The sequence below is a fragment of the Tamandua tetradactyla genome, chromosome 4 (genome assembly GCF_023851605.1).
Source record: "Tamandua tetradactyla isolate mTamTet1 chromosome 4, mTamTet1.pri, whole genome shotgun sequence".
Classification (NCBI taxonomy): Eukaryota; Metazoa; Chordata; class Mammalia; order Pilosa; family Myrmecophagidae; genus Tamandua; species Tamandua tetradactyla.
The window spans coordinates 144,957,498-144,980,142 of record NC_135330.1 but is presented as its reverse complement, the minus strand read 5'-3'; the positions used below and the strand labels follow the sequence as shown (position 1 = coordinate 144,980,142).

Below are 22,645 nucleotides of genomic sequence, written 5' to 3'. Positions count from 1 at the left end.
TGGGTAGTTACAATTAAATTATACAGGTATCTTCCTTTCACATACTTGTGCTAATTCATTTAAAGATGAATAAAATGGTTTTTTGCTGTTATTCCATAAACATCATTGACATTTTTATCTATTGGTCATATGTGTTATTTGCTATTACTTTATAATTTCTGGTCTTCAATTTCAAATTTAAATGGAATTCATTAATTTCTTTTTATAAAATACCTGAAATTAATGATTGGATGAACTCTCCACAGGTAGTGGTATTGACTTAATCTTATCCATTTTATGGAGTATTTTTACTATCATTATTATTATTAAAGAAGTTATACATTTACAAAACAGTCATGCATAAAATACGGGATTTCCATACACTACCCCACCACCAACACTTGCATGTTGTGGAACATTTGTTACTATTAATGATAGCAATTTTTATAATTATACTTTTTTTTTTTTAGCCGTAGTTACCTCTGTTACAATTGATGAAAGGTTATTAAAATAGTTGTCTCGGTGAATCCTATGCCTGTCTAAGGTAGCCCCTGGGACTCTAGAATATATAATCACATGTTTCTCATAATATTTTTATCTAAAACCGTTCCTTCTTTAAACACTGGAAAATAAAGAATTATAAACAATCTTTAGGTTAAAAAATTTTAATTTACATTTCTCACTAAATCTGAATTTTTCTTTTAGCAACTTAGGCAGAATTTTAAGTAGTAGTGAGTACCATTCACCATGTTTGTCCGCAATCTGATTTTGCATTAAATCATGCAAGTTGCATATCACTTTTAGAGGCCTGCTGTTTCTTCCATGTCCTTCATAAACTATTTGGGGACATTGCCTAAGGAGTTAGTGCAAAACAACTCTCTACATGTAGGTGCAGAACAACTCTCTACATGTAGATTTTCTGCTTCCTTTCTCCATGTGAAGTGAAATACAACAAAAGGCATTAAAGAGCTGCATGGTGTCGTGTTGCTGCCAAGATGAAAAGTTTTCTTGTCTTCTTACCCCAATTATAAAGAGCTTTTTCTGTTACATAAACACTCCAACAAACAATCCATTATTCCTTCTCAAATTGTATATTAAAAGCTATATCACGTACAAAGAAAGTTGCATATTTTGCAAAGCTAAAGAGCCTCTTAGCAGCATCTGCTATCCAGACTTTACATTATGCAAAATACAATAATTTTCATGACTTCTTACACCTTAGCTTAGAAGACTATGCATTCTGATAGCTCCCAAATTTATATTTCTATCTTGGTCTCTTCTAAGCTCTAGCCTGAATATCCAACTCCCTCTTTGACATCATCATTTGGGTGGCAATAATAAAGATGATGATAGCCAATGTATTCTGAGCACCTACTCTGCCAGGCAATGGTCTAAGCACTTTATCGATAATATCTCAGCTAATCCTCAGTAACCAAAGGAGGTACGCACTTTTTCTAGCCCTGCTTTCTAGATTAGTGAACTAAGACTCTGAGCAGTTAAGGAACTTGCTCAAAATCACACATCTGATGAACTATCATACTAGAGTTTGTAGACACTACATTGGACTCGAGATGACAAAACTCTTAACCATTGAACATGTCCTCTTTAAGGATGCAATTTATAGTTGTCTGACAGACATCTTAGTTATAACATTTCAAAAGGAGTACCCCTCCTTCATCCACAGTTGCAGCCAAAAACCATGGAATTATTCTCAACTTCTCTCTTTACCTCACTATTTTTAACATAATTCAGTTTTTTAATTCATTAACAAGTCCTTGCAGCTGTATTTTAAATAAATATGTCCTAAACCTGACTTCTCCTACCTCTCTCACAATTAACAGTTTAATCCAGACTCCTACCACCTCCTACCTGGGTACCTGCAGTAGTCTCTAAACTAGTCTCCCTACTTCTGCTATTGTCCTGAGTTCTCCACAACTCAGCCAGAGTGATCTTATAAAACGCAAATTGTATCATGTTCCTCCTTTGCACAAAGCCCTCCAATAGGTTCTCATCACACTTAATGTCTTATTCAGAGTTATTACGATAGACTCACGTGGTCCAAAGCCTTTTTTACCTGTTCCATCTCTTTCTCATTTCATTCTAATGACATTTGTCTTCATTCTGTTCCTTAAATTCACCGATTTTTTTCCTGTCTTAGACTTTTTCTAACTATTCCATTTTCCCTGGATACTGTTTCCTCAAATTTTTGTATGATTATTTTTTTAACATAATTCAGGTTTTTAATTTAATTACCTTTCCTCAAAGCTTTTCCTTGACCTTTTTTTAAAAATACCCTTTGCTTTATGCTCTTATGCTGTCTTATTTTTCTTCAAAGCCATTTTCAATCCCTGAAATTATAGTTATATATTTACTTTTTCCTTTTAACTTTAAGAGGACCTCTGATTTAGATATGGTTCCTAGAGTTAGATTATTTTCCACTTACCATTGTAAGATAATATCATGTTTACTAATGTTATAGGAGTGAATTTGATGGAGATTTACAGTCACAGCTTCTGAGTAAAGCCAATGAAGAAGATAAAAACTGTAGTAGAGCTCTCTCTGTGGTGAGCACTGTTGTTCGTGCTGCTAAAGACCTTTTGCACCGAGCGCTTGCTGTTGATGGTAAGATTTTTTCTATCTTTATAGTCATATATATTTTTAAAATTTTTTATTGTTTAGTGTAACATATATACAAAGCACAGAAATTAAAAAAGCAATAATTTTTAAAGTACTCTTCAACATGTGGTTACAGGACAGATCTCAGAGTTTGTCATGGGCTACCATACAATCCTCTCAGATTTTTCCTTCTAGCTGTTCCAGAATATAGGAGGCTAGAGGGCTTAAATACTTTGTTATCACCACAATCGACTTTTTTTTTCTTTTTTGTGAAAAATAGCATATATACAAAAAAGCAATAAATTTCAAAGCACAGCACCACAGTTAATTATAGAATATATTTCAGAGTTTGACATGGCTTACCATTCCACAATTTTAGGTTTTTACTTCTAGCTGCTCTCAGATACTGGAGAATTAAAGAGATATCAATTTAATGATTCAGCATTCATATTCATTTGTTAAATCCTATCTTCTCTGTATAACTCCACTATCACCTTTGATCTTTCTATCCCACTCTTTAGGGGTATTTGGGCTATGACAATTCTAACTTTTTCATGTTGGAGGGGGCTGTCAATAATATGGGGTAGGGAGATGGAACTATCTGATATTCTGGAGAGGCTGGGCCCTCTAGGTTTCAGGATATAGTCATAGTTTAGAATAAAGAATATAAAAAACATCACTACCCATCCATAGGTCTGAATAACCCTAAACATCTCCCCCTAAATCCACTTGCCTAAATTAAGTTCTTGTGAATTCTTCTAGGGAAGCTCTCCAATTTGTTTTTCCGTCTCTCTTCTCCCACTGCCATAATTCAGAATGTCATCATTCCAGCAATATCTGTTTTTTCATGAATGATAGCATCCTAATTTCACTGCCACCTCTCCCCCACCCACCATCTAATTATTCTACCCACTGAAACCAGAGTTATCCTTTTAAAAAAGCATTTATTATTGCCCCTCATCCTTACTGTTTCATATTGCATTTGTTCCTAAACCTGATAACATTTTAGACTCACCTGAGAAGCTTGCTAAAAATAAAAATATGGTTGGCCCATCCCTGGAAGTTTTGGCTGAGCTAAATGAATGTAAACATATTTTAAAAATAAGTGCCCAGACTATTTTGATGCATTATAAATAAATGAACCATTATTTATGGATTCATTTTGCTTATGATATAAAGGTTTCCATTGTCTAGACTCAGCCTGTCTTTCCAGCACTGTGTTCATGTCTATCAGCAAAGTACTCTCTTTGGAGAAATAAAAGGCAGTATAACTGTTATTGCTGTTATTAAACAGCAGACATTTCTGGAGTACTTAATCTGTACAGGCATTGTTCTAGCATTTTATATGTATTAATTCAATTGATCTTGACAACGTCCAATGAGAGGAGTTTGTTATTCTGTTTTCCAAGTGAGTAACCTGAGGCACAGACAAATGAAGTAACTTGCTTCATGTCACACTAAGCAAGTCCTGGCACCAAGAGTAGTGGTTTGAAATCATGACTCTGTTAGCCTAGGTTCTAATCCTGGCTATATCGTTTTCCAGGTGTATGATTTGGGGCAAAGTATTTAAGCACTGTGTGCCTTTTTTTCTCTTTTGAAAGGTGGGGATAATAAAAATACCTTATTGTGGGGATCATTTGAGACAATATGTAAATAAAACCTTAAGACTAGTGCCAGAACCTTTTTATAAGCAATCAGTGTCAACTATAATTTTGCTTAAAAGAACAGACTATAAACTTAATTTAGCTTGTATACATTACAATGAAATTACCTTTAACCATAATTTTAATGACTTTTTTTTAGCTGATGACATTCCCGAACTTCTTAGCTCTTCCAGTTTGTTTTCCATGCTACTTCCTCTTATTATAGCCTACATAGGACCGGTAGCTGCTGCTATTCCGAAGGTATGCAGTTTAACTCTATAACTTAGAATATTTTTTAAAATACCAGCTTTCTTAGTCTCTTTATCTTTCCTTAGAAGATACTTTACTATTTGAGTACCAAGTAGAGACACAGACATTTAAAATGGTTGAAATTACTACTTAACCCTGTCTGTTCTTATTGTTTACTAGAACACAGTGCTTACTTGTTGGCTTTTCAGTTGAAGAACTTTGGAATTGGAAATATGTTTTAAAATGTGGTATATAAGGAAATTTCAGGTTAACAGATTTTTTAACTTATGAGGTTGATGCCAAGTCTTCTTCATCTTAAATAACAATAGCAATGTAAAAGGTAGGAGCTTTTTTAAGTAGTGAAATATTCAAGTCATGGAAGAAATAGCTGTTGATTCTTTAGCATAATTAAATATTCAGTAATACCTAATTTACTGCAGCTCATGAAAAGGCAAAAGTGTTTAAAAATATAGACTAAGAAATTTTTTTAATTTTTTATTTATTTATTGTTTTGCATGGGCAGGTTCTGGGAATTGAACCCGGGTCCCCAGCATGGCAGGCAAGAATTCTGCCCCTGAGCCACTGTTGCATCACCTGAGACTAAGAAATTTTTGAATTCATAAAAAAACAAATTTCTCTTTGAATGAAAACTTAGTAATAGAAACTCTAGAAGGAAATTATTAATAATAAGGGTAATCCATAGTTATAGAAATTTATAAGTTTAAAATTACTTTCACACTACCTCATTTAATCTCTGTTTTGTTTTAATACACTAGGTGGCTGTAGAAGTCTTTGGCCTTGTACAACAGTTGCTTCCCTCAGTTGCCATTTTGAATCAGAAGTATACACCACCTTCCTTCAATCCTAATCAGTCAACAGATAGCACCACTGGAAACCAGCCTGAACAAGGCCTCTCTGCTTGTACAACCTCCAATCACTATGCTGTCATAGAGAGTGAGCACCCATATAAACCTGCATGTGTTATGCATTACAAGGTAGGCAATAATTCTTAGTGAAGTTTTACATTTAAAATTTGGTTTGATTTATGTTGTGTGATTCATCTTAAAGAGTGTTTGCCTATGTTCAGAAGTATAACTTCTCTTACAGTATTTAAATACGGAGAATCAGCATATAGTTAGGTGCTGTTAGATGTTTAAAGGGGTTATAAGACAGAATTTTTACCCTTAAGAATATAAAGGTATTAAGTTCTATGAGACTTGTTCTTGTATAGTGTGGTATATAGTGCTAAACTGCATGCTGTATATTGTAATAGTAGTGGATATAAGTATTAAAATTTAAAAGCATATTTTTTAGACTGACCAATATTTATACCACAGCCTGAGCTATGAAAATGTACATACCCTATATAGGTTTTAAAGTAAAAATTGCTATTCATAATGTACAAATAAAAGCTATATACAAAACATTTATAAATTTAAAGTTGTTATTATGGAATGTTCATAATCTTTATTCCTTTCATTTTTAATTGAGAAGTCATCCATTCCATCAATTTATAATAAGTTTAAATTGTGTTATAAAATAATAAACTTTTTAATAGCAGAAAAATTTGAACATATCAAAGTAGATAGATGAGTACAGTGTGCCCCATTTATCCATCATTCCAGATTCAACAACTACCAACTCTTGGTCAGACTTCTTCGTCCCCGCCTGTGTTGTTACATTCATTGGTATTTCATTATGTATCTCTAAATTATTACCTTAATATTATATCCTTTAAAAAGAACCATAATATTATTCATTTGAAAAGATGAATAATTCCTTAATATCATCAAATGTTATTCAAATTTTTAGTTGTTTCTTTGACTTAGAATCCAAATAAAATCCATACATTGTGATTGGTTATGTCTGTTAAGTGTCTTTTAATCTATAGGTCCTCTCCATCCCTCTCTCTCTCTCTCATTTTAAAAATTATTTTTATTGAGATATTTTCACACACAATAGTCAATCCAAAGTTACAATCAGTGGCTCACACATAGTTATGTTTTCATCACCATGATCATTTTTAGAGCATTTGCATTGCTCCAGAAAAGATAAAAAAAAACTCATACATACCATGTTCCTTACCCCTCCCTCTCATTAACCACACAAGTATTTCAATCTACCCAATTTTTTTACCCCTTATACCCACCTATTATTTATTTATTTTTTTTACATGGGCAGGCACCCAGAATTGAACCCGGGTCCTCGGGCTTGGCAGGCAAGCATTCTTACCTGCTGAGCCACTGTGGCCCGCCCATTTATTTATTTTTAATCCTTATTTTTTTCCTCATCTGTACATACTCTGGGATAAAAGGAGAACCAGATATAAAGATTTTACAATCACGCGGTCACATTATAAAAGCTATATAATTATACAATCATCTTCAAGAATCAAGACTACCGGAATACAGCTCAGTAGTTTCAGGTACTTCCCCCTAGCCACTGCAATACACCATAAACTACAAAAGGGATATCTATATAATGCATAAGAATAACTTCCAGGATAACCTCTTGACTCTGAGATCTGTCAGCCATTTAAGCTATATTTTGTCTCATTTCTGTCTTCTGTTGTTTTGGTCAGAAAGGCTTTCTCAGTCCCATGATGCTAGGTCCTGGCTCATCCTGGGAGTCCTGTCTCCACGTTGCCAGGAAATTTACACCCCTGAGAGTTATGTCCCATGTATGGGGAGGACAGAGAGTTTACCTGCTGAGTTCGCTTAGAGACAGATGCCACATTTGAGCAATAAAAGAGGTTCTGTTGGGTGGCTCTTAGGCATAATTATAGGTAGGCTTAGCTTCTCCTTTGCAGGAATACATTTCATAGGGGTGAATCTCAAAATTGAAGGCTCAGCCTATTGAATTGGTTGTCTCGTTGCTCCTGGGTTGGTCATTGCTTGAGAGAATAGCAGGTGTTCCCAAGATGGGGAAGTTTAATATTTCCTTCTTCCTCCCCAGTCCTCTAAGGGGATTTACGAATACTGTTTTTATTCTCTGCCCAAATTACTCAGGGTTGTATCGGGGCATCACACTAACCTGTAACCAACAAGATCTCACGCCCTATTCAAGATTCCATGTAATTATGGTATTCGAATAAACTGACCCCACAAGTTAAATTAGATAATGCACTACCCAAAACGTAAACTTTGCACCAAATATACATCTCTCCCTTTGGTTTCACAGAAGTTGAAGTTTTAAAATATGGAACATATCATCCTTTGTCTTGTGTTCTGATTTGTCTTTGTCCTATCCAGATCAGCTTCATTCGTAACTCTAGTTGGAAGTTTGATCACTTTTTCAACTTTAACAGTTGCTGTATGGGATAACGCGAACTTTCATAGCTTCAGTGTTCTAACTCTGAGTCTTAGATGTCACATAAATATCCACAGTTTCAGGGAATAACCAGATTACAGACAAAAAGTTCAATATCTCAGAATTTAGAAATAATAATTACAACTCCTGAATATATTTGACTGCTTAAGAGCTTATACTCTAGGACCCTTTACAATAGTCCCCAACCTGATAACCCATGCTCTCAACTTCAATTCTCCAAGCTTATATATTATAGTTTGTCCATATGAGTTAGCCATGATAATATTCGTCTTTTTGTTTCTGACATTTCATTCAACATACTATCCCCAAGGTTTGTTCGTTTAGCAAGTTGCATGCCTAACGATTTCATTCCTTCTTGCAGCTATTCCATCTCGCAGCCATTCATCTCTCTCTTTGATTTATTTGTTGAAGAAACTGGATCATAAGATTTTGTTGGATGGGACATTCTTTAACTTGCCTCCTGAGAACTTTATAGATACACCTCATGCAGTCTTTCATAGCTTCCTTGCTGTCTAGTATAAAAGTTTTAAGTTCATCATATACATTTCCTACTTCAGATCTAGAACCAGTCATTTTTTTAAAATGCCTGGCTCCTTTTAATTGGAAAGTATATTTAAAAGATCAGATCTGGTGCTAGGATTCTCATTGCTCCGGGGTTGGTCATTTTTCCTAGATCTTTATAGTAGACAGAATAAATTAAAACACTCTATCACACAAACACACAGACATGTAATTATACACATATCTATTGTTTATACATATGCTTGTACATACATGTATTTATGTGTGTGTTTGTATATAAGTATGTATAGGAACATTTATATATATATGTATTTTTTAAATATGAAGTGACTATGAGTTTATATTGGTAACTCTGAGTCAAAATAAGGACCACAGTGGTCCTTTCTCATTCATCAGTAGTCCCTATTCTCAATAACTCGGGGAATTTCAGAATTAGAAGGTCACTTAATTATTTGCTTTGTCTGAATGTATGTATTTTTAGATTTTTAGGGGGATTTTGTTTTGTTCTGTTTTATCCTTTGGGTATGTCCCCTCAAGGATATATAGTTAAGTGACTTTTAAAATAAATTGTAATAATCCCTCCATATGTGATTCTGCTACTAATTGCATATACAGTTGGATACTTTTATTTTAGCTTTCTAGGAATTGCTTTTTAAATTTTAATTTTGTTCTAGTTTATTTAAAGAATTACGTGTTCCAAAATCAAATCTATCGAACAGTATATTCTGCAAACTTTAAACTCCTTCCTCTTCACCCTCCTCCCTCCTTTCCTTTCTTGGATGTCATATTGTTTTATTTTGATTATATGGCTTATCCTTCCATTGTTTCTATTAATATGGTCACACACTCAGATGCAGGTATGTATGTATAGAAATAAATAGATTTATAGAAAGATACTATATTCCTTACTCATTTTTTAACTTTTCATTTTGAAAAACATCAAACCTACAGAAAAGTAGCCAAAACTGTACAATAATACCCATATAACATTCATTTAGCACTACCAGTTATTAAAATCATGCCACATTTAATGTATTTATCTCTCTGTATTTACCAATTTTGCTGAGCCATTTGAGGGTCTGTTGCAGGCATCACGACCACTTAACCTAGTTCCTGAAGTCGAGGAACTTGAATTGTATAATCACAGTTCACTGATCAGATGCAGTGAAGTTAATATCAGTGCAATGCTATTATTAGAGTAGACAGTATTACTATACCAGTGTTACCAGCTAAACATTTTGCCATTTGTCCCAATAATAGCATATATATCATTTAAAAAAATCTGGACCCAGGATCCAATCTAGATTGACACATTGCATTTAGTTGACAGTTCTCTTCAATCCACTTTAATCTAACAATCTTTCTTTGTCTTTTATGACATGCAGAACATATTGAGTTTTCATATACCCCAGCGCACAGTGTTCCCTGTTGAAAACACTTTGCGTTAGTGTGGTGTCTTTGTTGCAATTGATGAAAGAATATTATAATACTAGTAACTATATTCCATGGTTTACATTGGAGTACACTGAATTGTACAACCCTATGTTTTTTAAAAAACTTTTATTTATTTAACATATATACAGCCTAACATTTCTCCCTTTTAACCACACTCAAATATTGAATTCATTGGAGCTAATTACATTTGCAACATTGTGTTACTATCACCACCATCCATTACCAAAATATTTCTGTCATCCCAAACAGAATGTCTGTACCAGTTAAGCATTGACTCCCCATTCTCTAACCCAGTCCTGGCCCTTGATAACCTACTTTAGCTTCTGACTCTATGAATTTGTTTATTCTAATTTTTCTGTATCAGTAAGATCATACATTATTTGTCCTTTTGTGTCTGGCTTATTTCACTCAACCTTGATGTCTTCAAGGTTATCACAATGTATCAGAGCTACAGTCCCAATGACTTTTTATAGCTGAATAATATTCCATCGTGTGTGTATCCTGTTTATTGATTCATCAATTGATGGACACTAGGGTTACTTCTCTTTTTTAGCAGTGGTGAGTAAAAGCACCATTACTTGCACCAGTATGCAAGTAATCTGAGTGTCCGTGTTCAATTTTGGGGAGAATATACCTGGAAATGGGATTATCAGGTTATATGGTAATTTTTGCTTAACTTCTTGACTGTCAAACTATTTTCCACAGTGGCTACACCATTTTATGTTCCTATAAACAGTGAACTAGTGTTTCTATTTCTCCACCTCCTTACCTATGCTTGTTTTTTTTCTATTTTTTTTTAATAGTTGGTCTTTTTCTTCTGTATCTTTTTGGTGCAGTATGGAGATTGTTTTGTTAATCCTGTACTTAAAAAATGTCTGTTATTTCCAAACTACTACTTTAAACCTGGGTAAATGTTTTAGATTGATAGCATACATGTTGTGGTAGTTAGATTCAGGTGTCATCTTGGCTAGGTGAAAGTGCCTAGTTCTATTGCTGTGGACATGAGCCAGTGGCATGTGTTGCTGATTACATCTGCAGTTGGCTAGAAGGCATGCATGCTTCAGTGAATGATATTTGATTTAACTGGCTGGTGCTTAAATGAGAGAGCTCAATGTAGCACAGCCCAAACAGCTCAGCACACATCGTCTCAGCACTAGCGGCTCAGCCCAGGCCTTTGGAGATGCAAAAAGAAATCTCCCCGGGGACAGTTGTTGGAACCCAGAGGCCTGGAGAGAAGGCCACAGAGACCATCCTGTGCCTTCCCGTGTAAGAAAGAACCTCAGTTGACAGCTGCCTCTCTGAAGAACTAGCAAAATAAATCCCCTTTTATTAAAAGCCAGTCTGTCTCTGGTGTGTTGCATTCCAGCAGCTAGCAAACTAGAATACATGGGAAATTCTTAAGGTTTATAGCCTACAAACAATTCATAGTTTACTATTTGACATGGTATTGCTTAATTGTATTTATTATGCCAGAGTTCTCTCTGCAACAGTTGTGACAGAAACTTGATAGGGGCCCTTAAAATACATGTAATTATATGCCATCATAAAGTTACTGTATAAACATTTTCTACAGTAAACCTTTAAGAAAATATTTTAAAATGAGATTTATCAAGTGTGTGTATTTATTTTGACATTATTTTCATAATAATTTCTGGAATTTTTTTACTAATGATGAAGCACTTAACCTAAAAGTAGCTAATATTTTATATTTTCATGAATTGAACATTTTTCATCAATATATTTTCATATTTTACCTATCAAGTATCGCATTTTGATTTACCTACTTATATTCATTATGTACATACTGACTGAAATAGAAAATTTTTTATATAAATAAACTATTCCACGAAGAAAGTCTTAGTTTAGAATTAACTACAGATGAATGCTTATGGGAAATTAAGCCACTTTGTAATATTTTTTCTTATGCTTTCAATGTACTTAGAAACATTATTAATGCAACCTCAGTCTGTTGTTAGGGAGAAGTAAATATTGCTAGTGGAAAATGGGGAGAATTGATATTGAACATTATTTAATACTTTGATTTCTGATCATATTTAAAATAGTCTATTAATTTCTTGCTCAAAATTTATTTTACTACATGTTGAAAGCCTGATCTTTACAATATGATGTCCTGTTTCTCAAATTGATTAAAAGAAAAATGGGATTTTTTTGTTACAAATACAAGTGTCCTTTTTCCTGTTGAATGTTCTCAGGTTACATTCCCAGCATGTGTAAGGTGGATGACAATCGAGTTTGACCCTCAGTGTGGTACTGCACAGTCTGAAGATGTCCTCCGTTTGCTCATTCCTGTTAGAACAGTTCAAAATGCAGGATATGGACCAAAATTAACATCTTTTCATGAAAATCTTAATTCATGGATAGAATTAAAGAAGTTTTCAGGATCCTCTGGATGGCCTACTATGGTTTTAGTGTTACCAGGTGAGGTTTTTTTTCTCTCTTCCAGCTTATACAGTAAAATGTCTACATTTATGATAATGCACATTTGGCAAGGTGTCATCATTGAAAATGTTTATTTCATTTTTAGATAGATTTTATAGAGAACCTACTGTGTATCTGGATTACAGTTGAGGTAGATAGAAAATGCCCTGATCAGGAGTCATAGCCTAAGAATATTTTGAGGCTTCTGTGGAAAAAACAGAGTTAATATTGAGGAGTATGCATGACTGGGACCAGACTAGACAAAATGAATTCTCTATTTTATTCTCCCAATAAGTCTCAATCTTACAACTTATTAAAGAACTTTCAGAAGAATTCATGAACTATGTGCTGAATTGTGTTAAAGCTATTGAGTTTTCAGTTTATTTGAGGGTGTGTGGGGGTGGGGTGGGGAGCGAGGGAGAAAGAGCTAGTTTATCTTATTGCTTTTACTGTTATTTTCCTTTAAAAGAAAGTATTTTAAGTTTCATCTGTTGTGTTTTTAGCCAGTTAGCCATAAGTACTCATCTGATACTTCAAACTAATAGCCAATTTGAACTCAGAAACTTCTTCCTCTAGTCTGAACTGCCTTTTAAATAATCAGCCCCCCATATTTTGAAACAAAGGAGAATTTGAATAATGTGATAATACCAAAAGAAATCGTATTTCTATTAGCATAAATGATAGTAGGTACACACATGCGTGAGGTCATTTATTAATTCATCTGGAAAGGGATTGGGAAAGCCAGATGCCATGCTAGGGCATTGTAGTAGTTTCGTAATTTCCTATGGCTGCCATAACAAAGTACCACGGACGGAATAGCTTTAAAAAAACTGAAATGCATTCTCTCTCAGTTCGGTAGGCTAGAAGTCCAAAATCAAGGTGTTTGCTCACATGGTTCCTTCTACATTTCCTGAGGAAGAAACCATCCCATGCTTCTGTCCTAGCTTCTAATGGTTGCCTCCAATCTTTGGTGTTCCCTGGGTTGTAGACACTTCACTCCAGTCTCTACCCCTGTCTTCAGATGGGCGTCTTCTCCTTGTTTGTCTCCTTTTTCCTGGGGCCTTCTCCTCTCTGTGTCTCTATGTCTGTGTCTCTTCTCCTCTTCATAAATGAATAACAGTCTTACTGGATTAGGGCCCAGTGTGACCTCTTCTTAACTTGATCATATCTGCAGAGAAACTCTTTCCAAATAAGGTCACATCCATAGGTACCAGGGATGAGGATTTTCAACATATTTTAGGGGACGCACAATTCAGCCCATACCAGGTATTGCCAACTTTGAGACAGAGAAGGCTATATAGTCACTGAAAACTAATTTTAAAACTGATTGTCATGTAATTTAAAAGTAACAAATTTGATTCAGAGGGCAGTATTTGATCATGAAGAAAAATCATAACAATTTCTTGGAGTGATTCTGTTGTTCCCAGAGTTGTTTTTTTTGTTTTGTTTTGTTTTTAACTTTTTAAATTGCATAATAGAATAAAAAAGCAACAGTTTTCAAAGCATTCGTCAACAAGTGGTTACATGACAGATCCCAGAATTTGTCATGGGCTACCATACAATCCATTCTTATTTTTCCTTCTAGCTGTTCCAGAATATAGGAGGCTAGAAGGCTTAAATATTTTTTTATCATCATGATTGACTTTTTTTTCCTTCTTTTGTGAACAATAACATATATACAAAACTATAAATTTCCAAGCACAGCACCACAGTTAGTTGTAGAACATATTTCAGACTTTGACATGGGTTACAATTCCACAATTTTAAGTTTTTACTCTTGGCTGCTCTAAGATACTGGAGAATAAAAGGAATATCAATTTAATGATTCAGCATTTTATTTACTTGTTAAGTCTTATCTTCTATATATAATTCTGCCATCACCTTTGATCCTCCCATACCTCTCTTTGGGGCTGTTTGGGCTATGGCAATTCTAAAGTTTTGATATTGAGAGAGTCTGCCACTAATAGGGAGCTGGAGCTATCTGGTGTTCTGGAGAGGCTAGCTAGGTTTCAGGACTTATCTGGACCAGGGATCCATCTGGAGGTTGTAGGTTTCTGGAAAGTTACTCTAGTTGCCTGGAACCCATGGAATCTTATATATTGCCCTAGGTGTTCTTTTGTATTGGCTGGAATGGTCCTGGTTGGGGGTTGGCAGGTTATGATGGGTAGCAAGGTCCACCTGAAGCTTGCATGAGAGCAACCACCAGAGTAGCCTCTGAACTCTCTCTACCACTGATACTTTATTAATTATACTTCTTTTCCCCCTTTTTGTCAGGATGTAATTGTTGATCCCACCATGCGAGGTCTGGATTCATCCCTGGGAGTCATGTCCCACTTCGCCAGGGAGACTTTCACCCCTGGATATCGTGTCCCACTTAGGGGGGCAGGCAATGATTTCACTTGCACAGTTGGGCTTACAGAGACTGAGGCCACATCTAATCAACAACAGAGGTCCTCTTAGGCATGCCTATAGATAGTCTCAGCTTCTATGCTATCTACGTAAGCTTCTCAAGAGTAACCCTCATCATCAAGGGCATGGCCTACCAACTTGGGTATACCTAAAGTTTGATGTAGTATCAGGATTCCCTGATGGTAAGGTTTAATAGTTCCATATTCTTTCTCCCCTACCTCAGAGGACCTTGCCAATACTTTTTGATTATCTGCTTAATATACTCTAGGATATTTCTAGGCATTATAATAATCTATACAGGATTAAAGGACCTCTTTCTCATTCTCTGCTCTCTGTGTTTCATTTGTTCAAATGAGCTTTACAGATAAGGTTGAATTAAATTTTGCACTACAGAAAATTTCAGTTCCAGATCAAATAAACCTTTCTTCCATTGGTCTCAAAGACTATGTGTGGTTCTAAAATATAGACACATATAGACCCCTATGTTCTGAATTAATTTAACCCTAACTGTACAGCTTCATTCTTATCTCTTAATATCAGGTTATATATTTAAAACAGCCTCTCAAAATCCAAAAATAATAATCACCGCTCCAGACTTACTGTGTCTGCTCTAAAAGCTTACAATCTAGGCCCCTGTTTTCTTAAAGCATTTTCTAAAGATGACCATACCATTGTCGTTTTTCTGTTTCTGGCTTGTGTCTCACATGTTCATTCACATCGTGGCATGCCTTACAACATTGTTCCTTTTCATAGCCATACAGCCTTCGTTCATAAGTATACATTTCGTTCATAAGTATATTGCCGTTCTCCTTCTCCATCAGTGCATCCTTCTGCCACCTGCATTCATTGGGCATCATGTAGAGGGCCCAAAGTCCACAGTCAATCAACATTCTCAATTTTAAGTAATATCATTGGTTCCCTAGAGACAGAAAACCAATAAACACACCCTCACCAAATAGGAGATCTAAATCTCCTCTTAACTCTTGTCCCTCCCCCCATTATTTACCTCTGCTGTTGCTGTGGTAGTGCTGATGGTTTCCTTTTGAACATAGCTCATAGCATGCAATAGCAGTTTTCCCCCTGTACCCTGGACTTAAACATTCTTTACATAGGAATCATATCTTTGAAGTAATTCTTATAAGAACTCATTCGTATTTCTAGTGTGAGTCAGTGGAACACGTAGGTCTATACAACCCCTTTCAATCTTGTTCATCTTCAATATGGTAATATTATTTCTATACCCACTAGAGGATCACCTTCACTCCTATCTATTCCCTTACATTGGAGTTCAACCTCATTAGGTAACGGTTCACCGATCTCTAGCTTCTGGGTATCTTAAGTTCCCTGTATTCTGTATTATAAGTCTCTGACTATACCTTTATACTGGTCATAAAAGTGGAATCATACAGTATTTGTCCTTTTGTGTCTGGCTACTTTTGCTCAGCATTATGTCCTCAAGGCTCATCCATCTTGTCATGTTCTTCAGGATGTCATTTTGTCTTACTGCTGCGTGATATTCCATCATGTGTGTTTACCACATTTTGTTGATCCACTCATCTGTTGATGGGCATTTGGTTTGTTTCCATCTTTTGGCAGTTGTGAATAATGCTGCTATGAACATTTGTGTGCAAATGTCTGTTTGTGTCATTGCTTTCAGCTCTTCAGGGTATATACTGATTAGTGCTATTGCCGGGTTATAGTGCAGCTCAGTATTTGGTTTCCGAAGGAACCTCGCCAAACAGTCTTTCGTAGTGACTGCACTATTGTACATTCCTGCCAGCAGCGAATAAGTGTCCCAGTTTCTCCACATCTATAGTTTCCTTATTGTTTAATAGCAGCCATTCTTATAGGTATGAGGTGGTATCTCATTATAGTCTTGGTCTGTATTTCTGTTATAGCCAGTGAAAATGAGCATCTCTTTCGTGTGCTTTTGAGCCATCTGTAATTGCTATTCAGAAAAATGCCTATTCATATCTTTAGCCAATTTTATAATTGGATTGCTTGTTCTTTTGATGTTGAGTTGTATGATTTCTTTGTATATACATTAAGTCAAACCTTTGTCTAATAGGTGATTTCCAGATATTTTCTCCCATTGAGTTGGCTGCCTCTTCACCTTTTTGACAAAGTCTTTTGAGGTGTAGAAGCATTTGATTTTGAGGAGTTCCCATTTATCTATTTTTTCTTTTGTTGCTTGTGCTTTGGGTGTAAAGTTTAGGAAACCACCTCCTATTACTAGGTCTTGAAGATGTTTCCCTGCGTTTTCTCCTAAAAGCTTTATGGTGCTAGTTCTTATATTTAGGAGCTTGATCCACTTTGAGTTCATTTTTGTGTAGGGTGTAAGATAGGAGTTCCCAAGTTGCTTTTAGCACAATTTCCCTGACATGATATAGAAACAAATAAAGACTATATAGATTATTAGTATTTCGATGTTTATTGCTACCTATTTGCAATGGATAAAAGGTAGGTAAATTTCAGTGACATTTCATATTTTGAACTCTAATTCTAGCTTTTTATTCTTAGGAAATGAGGCCCTGTTTTCACTGGAGACGGCATCAGATTATGTGAAAGATGACAAAGCTTCTTTCTATGGTTTTAAGTGTTTTGCGATTGGATATGAATTTAGCCCTGGACCTGATGAGGTAAAAATGAATTATCTTTTAATTCTGTTAAGGAAGTTTGTATTTCAACGGGCAGCTAGTACATTTTATTTGTCACTTATATTAAAAAATATGACATTTTAAGCTAGAATATGTATAATTTAAAATATTCTTACTTAAACTTTGTGTTGTGATCTGTTCTGCTACTTTTGAAACATGGGAAAAAATGGAATTTAGGCAACATGACCAACCTTTAAAGACTTGGTATAATTATATGTGCCCCAAACCTGCTCAAGTGGCTATACCTTTCTGAGTAAATAATAGAATCTGATTTTATAAAAGAACTAACTTATTATCTCTTCTAAATATTTTAAATCATGCAAGAAAACAAAACCAAGGACAAAATTTGTCATCACCCCATAGGGTAATGAATGAAAAATTCTTTGAACAGTGAACATTGTAGGCCTGAAACTGATAAACAGCATGAAATATGGCATTGGCTCTCTTCCAGCTCTCAGTTTAACCATTAGCTAGCACATACTTCCTTCTGGTTTCAAAAGTAATGTTTGAATACAAGTCATATTTTATTGATAACCCATTTTACCTTCCAAATTTTTTTAAGGCCACTATTTATTTATTTATTTATTTATTTTGCAATTCCATAGGGAGTAATTCAGTTGGAAAAAGAATTAGCCAATCTTGGTGGGGTTTGTGCAGCAGCTTTGATGAAGAAGGATCTAGCACTTCCTACTGGTAAGTCTGGTCACGTACTAGGTATTTACTTCATATATTGTTGTTTTTTTTTTTAATTTTGAAGTAAAATATATTCATTATAGAAAGTTCTAAAATACATTAGCAAAACTAATTCCATAATCATATACATGTAAGAACAACAGTTGCCTGATGGACTAGTAGTTTGGTTTATTTTTGACAGAGACTAACCAGTATCTGCCATTCTTTTTTTGTTTATACACTCATGAACACGCACTTACATACACCACCCTTTATGCACATACTATGTTCTAGGCACTGGGTTAAACCCTGAGTATATAGTATTAAGCTAAATATTTAAGATATTTCTTAAATAGCCTAGTAGAGATACCTAGTTGGCAATTGGATATTTATTGTCTGAGGTTCAAGGGACAATTCAATAACAATAACATTTGAGCATAGGTGTTATTTAAATACATGAGACCATATGAAAGATGTACATATTAAGAGATTCATTTTAAGGAATTGACTTATGCGATTGTGGGGTTTGAAGTCTGAAGTTTGTATGGCAGGCCAACAGGCTGGAAACTCAGACAAAAGTTGGTTTTGTAGTCTTGAGGCAAAATTTCTTCTCCTCCAGGAAAGCTGAGTTTTTGCTCTTAAGGCCTTCAATTCATTGGATGAGGCCAACCCACATTATTGATGGTAATTTATTTTACTTAAAGTTATCTGATTATAGATATTTATCACACCTATACAATACCTTCATAACAATATCTAGATTTGTGTTTGACCAAACAGCTGGACCCCATTGCCTAGCCAAGTTGATGCATAAAATCAACCACCACAGAGGGAAGGTAGATAAGATAGCTGAAGATAAAAGCTGAGACTAGCCAGAATTCAAAGTTGGACAGAAAAATAGTAAAAGGAGACTGTAAATAAGAGCAACCAGTGAGGCTACAAAAAAACCAGGAAAGTGCATGCATACTGCTGAGATGTCAATTAAAATTTTTCTTTGATTTGAAAACTTGTGGGTTATTGATTTACTCAGTAAAAAGTATTTCAGTAAATTGATACAAATATAAGGCCTTTTAGAGTGGATTGACAGAATGGAAAGCAAGGAACTGGAGTCAGGTTGAATATATAGATAGCTCTTTAGAAGTGTTTTCACATGAAGTAGCACAGAGAAATGAGGCAGTGGCAAAAATGGTGCCTGTTTATGTGGTGTAAATGTGTGATGTGTAAATTAATTTACAATCAAGAAGATAAATATTAAAATATTTAATAATTATATTTGTACATGGGCCAACATTTCATTTTCACAGTATTTGGGAATTAAAAGCTTTACTGAATTTTCTATGCTTAGTATATTTTCTCAATCCTCACCCCCAGTTTCAGACTTCACTTCCTATTCTATCTGTTCTTTCTTTCCCTTCTCTTTGTCTCCTTTTCTTCCCTTACTATTCCTTTTCCTCTTCCTGGTTCCTCTCATTCTTCTCAGTTTCTGGCTCCTACATAATGTTGTTACATATGTGAAGAAATGAGACTTATATTCTATTTATATGAGGAAAATTGGTACAACCTCTTTTGAAAAAAAAATCAGTAGCTGTTGAAGTTGTATGTATGTATATTTTTTGATCTAGTAAGTTTTTATACATAGTTGCACAAAAAAATATACATTCAGAGATTGATTGAGATAGTATTGTATCTTGTGATTGTATAAACTTAGAAGCAACCAAAATGTCTGTTATTTGGAAATTGGTTAGTGGAGTAATGGTACATCCATACAATGGGAGTCTGTGCAGCTGTTAAAGAAAAGTAGACCTATATGTCTAGATGAGGAAAGATGTTTAAATTATGTTGTTAAGTGGGGAAAGCAAGTTGCAGAAGAATTACATTATATATGTGAATAAATATATATTTGCATGGGCAGGCGTATGTGTATTTGTATACATACATACATGTACTTATTTGCACAGAGTTTCTAGAAGTATAAGAAATATTCTATAAATACTCTATAAGAATAAGAAACTATTGACACTTGGTTATCTTTGGATAAGAATAAGAAACTATTGACACTTGGAATTTTTGTTCTGCACTTCTGTGTTAATTTAAATTGTTACTTTTATATCATAACTTAAACTGTCAAGTAAGAGTCAATAAATAAAGTATATGCTATATGAATCAATAAAGGGGAAAATGGCTAGAGAGTACAGCTGCTGCCTTATGTAACTTAGTGAGTCACTGTTATTTAGTAAATGTGTGACTTGGATAAAGCAACTGAAATAAGGGCTCCGATTCTGAATAATCAGTTCTCTCCCCTTTTTTGTAAAAAAGTAAGTAAATTAAAAAATTACATATCTTTTGCAAATCAGTTGACGAGTGCTTTTTTGAATATGGCCTTGACAATATTAGCCTATACTCATTCTGAAACATTTTACATTTTAAAAGGCAAAGAACTGAGACATACCCACAATGATAACTATTATTTTCAGTCTGCAATATCAGAATTGCAAGAAGTTATAATGAATGCATAGGACTAGAAAGTTAAAATAAATATCATTAAATTTTAGTGAAACTTTTCATTTGCACAACAGGTAATGAATTAGAGGAAGATCTTGAAATTCTTGAAGAGGCCGCATTACAGGTATGGTATCAGATGTAGTAGAGTGAATTTTGTACATTAATTTAAAATTAGCTTTTTCACTCAAATCAGCCTCATTTTTCTTGAACCTAGGATTCATTCATTAAGTACTTTTATCTAAATATTGGCAATTATAAAGATAACTCATAAAATTGCTCTCCCCTTGATGAGAGAGACCAATGTGAGCCCTTACAATGCTATGCAGTGGATATTAACTTGGAGTTAGACATAAATCCCTTGGGAGAAAGAAGAATAACGGGGTCACGTGTATAGGGGCAGGCTTTTCAGAACTTTGAACATTGAAGTTGGATCTCAGTTTTATTTTACCAGTTAGAATAAGAGGAAAGGCTTTTCACAAAAGAAACTCGGGCTTTATGAGCATATTATAAATTCTGGAAGTTGCCAAAAGTGAAACAGGTGAAATTGGTATATTTAAATTGTGGTAGGCCTGTATGTCATATTAAATGCTTAGAACCAGTTGACTTTAGGCAGTTGGAAGCCTTCAATTTGGTATTGTTGTTTGCTTGTTTTTTTTGTCTGTACAGACATTAATAAACTAGCACAGTTGACATGATGTAATGGAAATATGTGAATACTCTATTTCAGTGAAATACTCTTTGGATCTATTATTATGTCTATCTGTAATATTTTATTACTCAGAATTGCTAAGAGGCTAATATATTGCTTCCTTGCTTTGTTAGTGTGGATTTATCTAGCTAGTCATTCTTAATAGGATGGAAACATCAGAATCTCCTGGCAAGATTTTTCAGTCTTGAATAATTTGCAATTATTCCTTGATAATAGCTGGTTCTCCCAGGTCAGAGATTTTGAGGTACTACTAATGAGCATCACTGCATCTACTGAGGGTGACAATGATGGGAATATTTGCTTATTGAATGGTGTGATGGTAGAAGAAAGATTGAGAATCACTCAATTAGGTATTGAGACGAGGATTTTATAGATTTGTAAATTTTTTCCAAAGAATTTTTTTTCCAAGAACTAGGGTTGATAGCATTTTGTTTTGTTAGGTAAAACACTTTTTCAAAAAATGTACTATTTATTATCAGCAATATCTTAGAGAAAGGGCAATTTAATACTCCAAAATAGAGAGAATATATTCTAGAAGTAAAGGACTCAGTCTTTTCTGTCATAATTTTTCCTCATTTTACCATGGACCAGAATGCTTATATCATTGAGCCCACATTTGGAAACACTGATATAGATCATACTTATTTTCTGCATGTAATTAATGAGTAGTAATTTAAATAATATCTATAAGCACTTTATGCTTTATAATATCTTTAATATATGTATTTTAACAGGTATGGTTTGAGGTCAGTAGTATCTCTTGCCTTTTACAATTAAAGTATCCAAAGTTCAGAAAAATTATGTGACTTGTCTAAAAACCTAGCTAGTTGGGAGATAGATGCTAGTACCCAGGACTTGTAATTCCTACAGCCTACTGTTTTACATTTTCTTTATTTCATGAGATCAGTTGATCAGAGCACTAATAATAAAAACAAACATGTATTTATCTTAACTTTATGAAGCCTTATTCTAAACATTTTGCATATTTTAACTCAAGCATCATAACTCTATGAATTAGAGAGAGTTTTATCTCCATTTATAGATAAAACCAAAGCATGGTGCACTTAGATTACTTGCCCAGGATAACACAGCTATAAGTGACTGGGCTGGAATTTGATCTCTAGCAGTGTGGTGACAAACTCTTGTCTACTATCCTCTTGTCAAATGGAATCATGGCATGGTCATTAATATTAAGAAATTTCTGGGTTTTAAAAATCCTCCCAGCTTTTTGTTGTGCCTTAAGATACAAAATAAGACAGCATCCTAGTTAAGTAGAACCGACAAGGAGATCATCTGTAATTAATCACTTATTTGTAAAATATGTAATAAATGACATATTTGTAAAATGTCATTTAGGCTGTGGGAGATGACTTCCAGGGATGAATCCAGACCTGGCACGGTGGGATCAACAATTCCATCCTGACCAAAAGGGGGAAAAGAGGTGTAATTAATAAAGTATCAAT

General features: G+C 34.5%; 1 protein-coding gene across 15 annotated transcripts in view; it reads left to right on the top strand.

Annotated features, from left to right (window-relative positions):
* MYCBP2 (MYC binding protein 2) overlaps positions 1-22,645 on the top strand; it is a 371,029-nt gene that overhangs the window by 195,145 nt on the left and 153,239 nt on the right. For all 15 annotated transcript variants that reach the window (XM_077158462.1, XM_077158472.1, XM_077158469.1 and 12 more), the window contains 7 exons: positions 2,459-2,601; positions 4,399-4,499; positions 5,264-5,482; positions 12,008-12,233; positions 17,163-17,281; positions 17,905-17,992; positions 20,548-20,597. In XM_077158462.1, the coding sequence (XP_077014577.1) occupies positions 2,459-2,601; positions 4,399-4,499; positions 5,264-5,482; positions 12,008-12,233; positions 17,163-17,281; positions 17,905-17,992; positions 20,548-20,597 (946 nt within the window). The remainder of the gene's footprint in view (positions 1-2,458; positions 2,602-4,398; positions 4,500-5,263; positions 5,483-12,007; positions 12,234-17,162; positions 17,282-17,904; positions 17,993-20,547; positions 20,598-22,645) is intronic.